This window comes from Erpetoichthys calabaricus, chromosome 12, assembly GCF_900747795.2.
Source record: "Erpetoichthys calabaricus chromosome 12, fErpCal1.3, whole genome shotgun sequence".
Lineage (NCBI taxonomy): Eukaryota > Metazoa > Chordata > Cladistia > Polypteriformes > Polypteridae > Erpetoichthys > Erpetoichthys calabaricus.
This window is the reverse complement of record NC_041405.2, coordinates 7,487,477-7,494,775: the sequence shown is the minus strand read 5'-3', so window position 1 is coordinate 7,494,775 and position 7,299 is coordinate 7,487,477. Positions and strand designations below refer to the sequence as shown.

At 38.1% G+C, this 7,299-nt stretch overlaps 1 protein-coding gene across 1 annotated transcript; it reads left to right on the top strand.

Annotated features, from left to right (window-relative positions):
* Positions 1-635: 635 nt before the first annotated feature.
* On the top strand, positions 636-6,994 carry LOC127529851 (CD209 antigen-like protein 2). The gene is made up of 3 exons (XM_051934892.1): positions 636-800; positions 4,142-4,254; positions 6,211-6,994. The coding sequence occupies exons 1-3, from the start codon at positions 636-638 to the stop codon at positions 6,326-6,328; spliced, it is 396 nt and encodes a 131-aa protein (XP_051790852.1). The 3' UTR covers positions 6,329-6,994.
* The last annotated feature ends 305 nt before the right edge of the window (positions 6,995-7,299 follow it).

Genomic DNA, 7,299 nt, shown 5'->3' with positions numbered 1-7,299 from the left:
ATTATTTAAAAATTCATGACTCCAGCAGACTTAGTTAAGGTCTAAGTTTGTCAAATTCATATGTAGTACTGGTGCAGTAGTACACAGTTAAGGCAGGTTTAAATGGGCATTTAATTAGATGTCTGCACACAATATTATTTGTGTTGACTTTTCAGAAATGCAATGCAGCATGACACGGAAATATTTCAATTCCTGGTGTAATTTGTTGGTCTGTTTAGGGTTTCTTCCTGCCTTGAGCCCTATGCTAGCTGTGATGGGCTCCAGAGCCCTACGCGATTCTGGTCTGGATTAAGTGAGCTGGAAAATGAAGAAGTTTGTCATATAATAGTGTCAGGTAATGGGTGCCATGGGAACATAAACTAACAAAATAACTCCATTATTTGACAGACATAAGTTTACTGTGCTGCGCAGATGCCAAGTAAAAATGAAAATCCAAATTCAACAGCACAATGCTAATGTTTCCAGCACTTCCTGACATGGACGCCAGTGCAACGGTAGTGTTAGAAATGTGCATATTTTTGAGAAAATTTTGAAAAAGTGAGTTCAGGACTCTCATAGCTGTTAATCATTCATAACCATCAACACCACAGAATGGAGATTGCACATCTATAATTCATTTTTAACTATTACATTTTATGCATACCTTACTTTTAGGTAAAGGATACTGTCCAGAAAAATGGACAAGACTGAAAAACAATTGTTACTTTTTATCAACCAATAAGGCAAACTGGACTACGAGTAAAGTCAACTGTTTTTCTCAGAAGGCCCAACTCATTGTGATTGAGGAGACAGAGGAGTTGGTGAGTAGTGAAAAATACATATACAGTAACCAGGCTCCGATACGGTTGTGTTCAGTAATGAATGTAAATATTTATCCTTACATATTTTGCAAGCAATATGGAAGCAGATCCTACACAGCCGACTTAGGGACTGGTTAAGGAATTAAACAAGTACAGCAAGCCCCAAAGTATTGGTGCCCTTTTGCTTTTAAAAAAAGCATCACAATCTGGTCCATAACTATATGTTGAGCCTTAAATTAAAAACAAAATGCCCGCTCTATACAATACAGAATAAAGAATGTGGGTGCCAATTATTTTTGTCAGTTTCAGCTTATTTTCCAGAAAAAAGTTTTTAAATATTGGAAGAGTACCAATATATTAGGCCGCATTTGTAGGCGGTGAGAGAGCTTGTAGGACTCAGTTGTGGAAAATAAAATAGGTTTTGTTATTCTTCATCATTTTTAATCAACCTTAACACAAGTGTCTGTCTGTGTATCTGTGTGTCTGTCCAGTTGCAGTATCTCTGATATATTCCATTTGGTATGGGATTTGTAAACGCAGTGCTAATGTTGGTGAAGCGCCATCTGTAGAAATGCAATTTATTACTGCATGCAGAACAAAATACATTCTAACAGAACAGTGTACTGCAAACTAATATTTCAACCCTTCTTAGATGGGTAGCATGGCTTGTTTAGTAATAAATTGTTTATTTTAAAGTTGTGTTGATTACAATAAGTTTCCATTGGTAAAAGAGTTTTTCACAGTGAATATGCTGCTTGCAGGTGACTTTGTTTTCTAAATATTTTCCTAGATATTCCAATAGACTCTAGCTGTCGACCTCCAGGGCTCCACTCCATTGAGGAGGTTGTCGTTTTATTTTAAATGTCAGTGATAATGGCTGGTTACACCTGGTTAAGATTAGGGATGAGGGAAGTCAAGTCAAGCAAACCAAGTGACAAAAACCTGCAATCCAATTGGCTGTCCGGTGAAGCTACTAAATCTCAAAGCCGCGGAGGTCTGTAGGTAGACCCATTTCAGGTGTTCACCGTGTAGCTACTATAGATGAACAATTTTTTCCCAATATCCACACGACATCACAGAAATGTAGCAGCCATGCACAGCACTTTCACGCTTATGTACTGTAAGCGTACTCCACCTCACACAAAAAAAAAAAACTGGCAGCATTTTCAATTTAAGCTGAAAATAATGAGAATATTATGAAAATATTTGGTTGTTTTGCATAGATTAATTGTAAGATGCATCAACATCCTTGCTACGTGGCACAGATCAGGTATTGACAGGTGCGGCCCTCGGAGTTTTTAGAACTGATTCACTGCATCACAGGCTCTCTGCAATTTTGCCAAACTCATGATGAAGTGAACTCTGAGGTATTTGCTCATCACTAATTACAATGATTAGTATTTACTGTTAGACAATGGCAAGTAATTATGGTTCGATAAATAAAATTATTAGCGGGTAATATATTTAATCATCTAGGTTTTCCATAGATTAACCATATAATTGAATTTGTTTATGGAAGTTTTTGCCGGGTGTTTAGTTATACAGGGGTTCTCAATGTCGGTCCTGGGGCCCACTGCGGCTTCAGGTTTTTGTTCCAACCAGATTCATAATCAGTGACAACACCTGATAACACTGATCTCAATTAATTAGCTGGTATTATTTTTCTCTTATTCTACATTCAGAAAAGCACAGCAGCATGATTTTTACATTTATAAGACATTTAGGAATATTTCCATTTTTCCTAGAGATTTAAATGCTCAGCTCCCTTTTGTTGATTTCATTCTATTTTGCCCTTTCTCTGTGCAGTTTGATCCCTTCATTGTAATCTTATTAATGATAACCAGCAGAACAAACAGCCAGGCAAACAACACTGAATAATCAAAGGTTGCAACTACTTCAGCATTAGACCCACTAATTAGAAAATAATGAATTAGTTTAACAATTAGAACACCCGGCAAAAAACAGAATAAAAATCAAGATGAAAATATTGTTAAAAAGAAAAAAAAAACATTATTCCAATATAACTGCTTGGTACATTTTATATATATATATATATATATATATATATATATAGTGGAAGGTCAGCCCCTGGACACAGACAAACAGACACCAGAATGTCCAAAACACACACGTTTATTCTCCTTTTCTCCTCACAATGTACAAAACAGCAAACCCGCTTCTCTTTTCTCTCTTCCTCTCTCTCTCGCCTCTACTCTCCTCCTCACAAGCTCCGTCTCCTTCCTCCCAACTCTGGCTTGTCTACTGGAGGGAGGCGGCCCCTTTTATAATAACTCAGAAGGGCTCCAGGAGCTCTGTCCAATGACATTTCCTGGTGTGGCAGAACTGCTGCCATCCAAGCTCCATAAATGTCCGGGCACCCCCTGGTGGTGGCCACATCCTCCCACAGGGTTGAGCTACACAGCTTCGTGACTCCCATGCAGTCCAGGGAGGCTGCCATCTAGCGTTCTGGGGGAAGTACTGCCCCATTTCCGGTCCTCTGTTTCTTCCGGCGTCCCGGTGGGGCAATGTCCCTGAACGTCTGTCACAATATATATATACATATTTTTTTTTTTTACCAAACTTAGTTTTCTAATTTTTAAATTTTTCCCAAAACAAAGAATCTGGCAAATAGCAGTTCACTTAATTAGCCCAGAAGTCCAATTAAAAATTGAAGCTGATTGGAACAAAAGCCTGCAGCCAGAGTGGGCCCCCAGGACCGACGTTGAGAACCCCTGAGTTATAATTCTGAATATACTGTGATTCTAAAGACCACTACCAATATGATATGCCTTCTAAAGGTTCCTACTGTTCAAAAATGTTTAACTTATTTGTGCTGTTAATGTTAGTTATGGTGTAGTAATTTCTGTTTTATTTGTTTTCAATACCAGACCTGACACATATGAACATGTAGATAAAGCCCCAGGCCCCATTTCTGTTAAGGATTAATGTCTTTGGTGCCCTGTTCTTAAGCTTCATCAGCATCTTGACCCCGTGTTATCAATACACCAATGCAAACACAATCTTTGCTGCCCCAGCGTAATACAGTCCCTCAGAATTTCTTCCACTATACTGGGGTCTGTGGTTTCCTCCCACAACCAAAGAGAGATGCATCTTAGGTAGACTGAAAACTTTACATTAGCCTTGTGTGTTACATTATGATTTAACACACTGATCACCGTTGGCCTTTTCGTTTTTTAGTCCTGTTCAAAAAACATTACTGCAATTAGCAGTTTCAAAAGAAATTTCACAGTAAATGAAATAAATGAATAATTCAAATAAATAATTAATAAATAATGACCCATGCCTGACCTCTGTTTCTGATCTTATATGTGATTTTTCAGGAATTTCTAATTCTTCAGAGTAGACGCTTTATAAGTTTCTGGATTGGACTGATGAGGAGAACACGTAAGGATGAGTGGAGATGGGTGAATGAAGAGCCCATTAATAAAACCTGGTGAGCAACTTTGCCATGTAGGTCTTGTCATTCCATAATTTTTCCATTCACATTATCTGTTGGGAAACATTTTCAAAAATTCACATTTATGGCTCTTTGATGCTTACACTCTATTTTATGGAACATCTGTCAAGAAGCAAAAATAAATAAATAAATAAATAATCAGTCATACATTCTCCAACCCACTATATCCTAACACAGGGTCACAGGGGTCTGCTGGAGCCAATCCCAGCCAGCACAGGGCGCAAGGCAGGAACAAATCCCCGGGCAGGGTGCCAACCCACCTCAGGGCACACACACCAGGGACAATTTAGGATCGCCAATGCACCTAACCTGCATGTTTTTGGACTGTGGGAAGAAACCGGAGCAGACACGGGGAGAACATGCAAACTCCACGCAGGGAGGACCCGGGAAGCGAACCCAGGTCTCCTTACTGCGAGGCAGCAGCGCTACCACTGAGTTTGCATGTTCTCCCCGTGTCTACATGGGTTTCCTCCCAAAGTCCAAAGACATGCAGGTTAGGTGGATTGGCGATTCTAAATTGGCCCTAGTGTGTGCTTGGTGTGTGTGTGTGTTTGTGTGTGTCCTGCGGTGGGTTGGCACCCTGCCCAGGATTGGTTCCTGCCTTGTGCCCTGTGTTGGCTGGGATTGGCTCCAGCAGACCCCCGTGACCCTGTGTTTGGATTCAGCGGGTTGGAAAATGGATGCATGGATATATTTGCTATCTATTGATATATTATGAACTATTTTCTGCAGTTTCATCAACTAAGAATACATATTTATGTATTACCAATAGTATTTCTGTCTATCAAAGGTAATAGTGTGTGCCAGCGCCAACAGACATAAACATGAAGACAGCTATTCGTTTTAGCTGCATTCTGAAGTTGCCTGTTTAATGCTATAGGAAGCACAGGAGAAGGCTGGAATTTAGTGTATGGCAAAATAACAAAGTTTATTCTGACCCTGATGAGGTTTATTTTCTCTAAGAATATGGTTAGATGTTTACTCATACAACGTTCTGATAGCATATGAACTATTTATGTGAGAACAGGTATTGTAATTCATCCCAAATGTATCTCTCACCACGCCATGCCATCATCTCCAATTTCTATAATGTTTCCAAATTTTGTTCTATCAAGAACAGAAGACTTCCTTGATGCTACTTTCAACTACACTACTTGGTAATTAGCTCCCTACATCTAAAGTACTTAGGTCAGCTCTGCAACACATTTAATGTCTGAACCCATATCTCTTATTTGACAATTGGCCTCTAATGGGGCATCGCGTCCACAGCTTTTTGTATTTATTTCATCCGTGAAAATCTGTGTAAGTAATGTGATCCTACGTCAGTGAATAAAGCTGTTTAAGCAAAAAGAAAAAAAAACAACTAAATTGCAATGAAAGTTAAGCCGGCTGCTCTTTACACAGCATATGGTAGGAGGGAAGGTAAAATTTAATGATGGCAATTACTGGATCTCGTCACCCTGACAATGTCTGATTACATGACTAGGACAAGGCAGGGGAGGATGAATATTATGACTCTGACAATTTGTCACACTTACCTAGTATCACAAGCTTTCTGTTTGCAGAACGCCAATAACGTGCAGCTTGACTGTGCCTATGTGAAGACTTTCCAGGTACGGAGAGTTCACCTGCAATCTCAACCGTTTTAATTTTCCTTTTTAATTCAGACATGGTATGACAAAAATGAGACATCAGACAGGCGTTTTTCTATTCTGCTTGCATGTTTCAAATGTGCCTCATATTCCATTTTCTTAATGATGTTTACCAGTGGCTACTCTGTTCATGAGCACAAAGGGATTAAATTAAGTTGTACCCTTGTTTAGTTTAGCTCTGTAAATTTTAAGCATGAATAGAAACCTAAACTTGACAGTATTTTAAATTTGGCTTTAAAAATCTCTGTAATGTAATAGTTTATTTTTTGTAATTTTACAGGTGGACTTTGGGCAACAACACAGAGGGTGACTGTGCCTGCATTGCTCAGGAGTCGTTAAAAGCGCAGACCTGCACGACTGAACAATATTGGATCTGTAAGATGACAGCGGGATACTAGAGAGCACATGCTGTACAAATAAGCTTTCCTGATAGTTCTGTCTTTTGTTACTTTTTAGAAAAGATCTTTATGACCTACTGCCTAAAGAAGACACAAAAAGTCAAGCAAATTGCACAGGTGTGGAGCATCTTCATTTTAACATGTGTCTATATGCATGGAGATATTTGAGAGATCGTGATAGGTGTAGGAGTCCACATGCAAACACAAACTAAAACCTACATTATTTTGATTGGATGCCATTAAAATATTTAACTCTTTAGCACTCATGGCAATACAGCAATCTTGTTTCAATATTATATGACACACAGAGAATATGAAGAGTTTAAACATTTAAATTGGAGCACCAATATTAATATTTCACATTAATGACACAACTATTCTGGTTTATTATGCACTTCATGAACTTCTTACTCATTATGTAAATAGTTATATTTCTTATGCACACCCCGAAATTGGGGCAACTTATGTTGATTCAGACTTTTTTCGGGTTGGTAGCGCTGTTGTCCCAGCAACCTCTAGTCAGTTGTCATCCCTTTAGAATATTTACAAACTTAAAATAGTTTGAATGAAACACACAAATTTATTTAACAAAAACAAATTCAACTGAACAGTAAAACATGCAACACATTTACATAAAAATCAAGCATATATACTTTGCAGTATATATGGAAGTTATTTTTCATGAGGTCAATAAGCCTCCTATTGGCCATAAAATAAGTAAATTAAAATTTACATTATAAATATGTTAAACATAGGCCACCTAGTAGTTAAGGGGAAAGCAGCTCGATATCTACTGTTTTAGCCATCTTGGTTGCTATCATATTTAAATAGAGTTTCTTTAGAAGATAGATAGATAGATAGATAGATAGATAGATAGATAGATAGATAGATAGATAGATAGATAGATAGATAGATAGATAGATAGATACTTTATTAATCCCAATGGGAAATTCACAAGACATTTGCAGTAG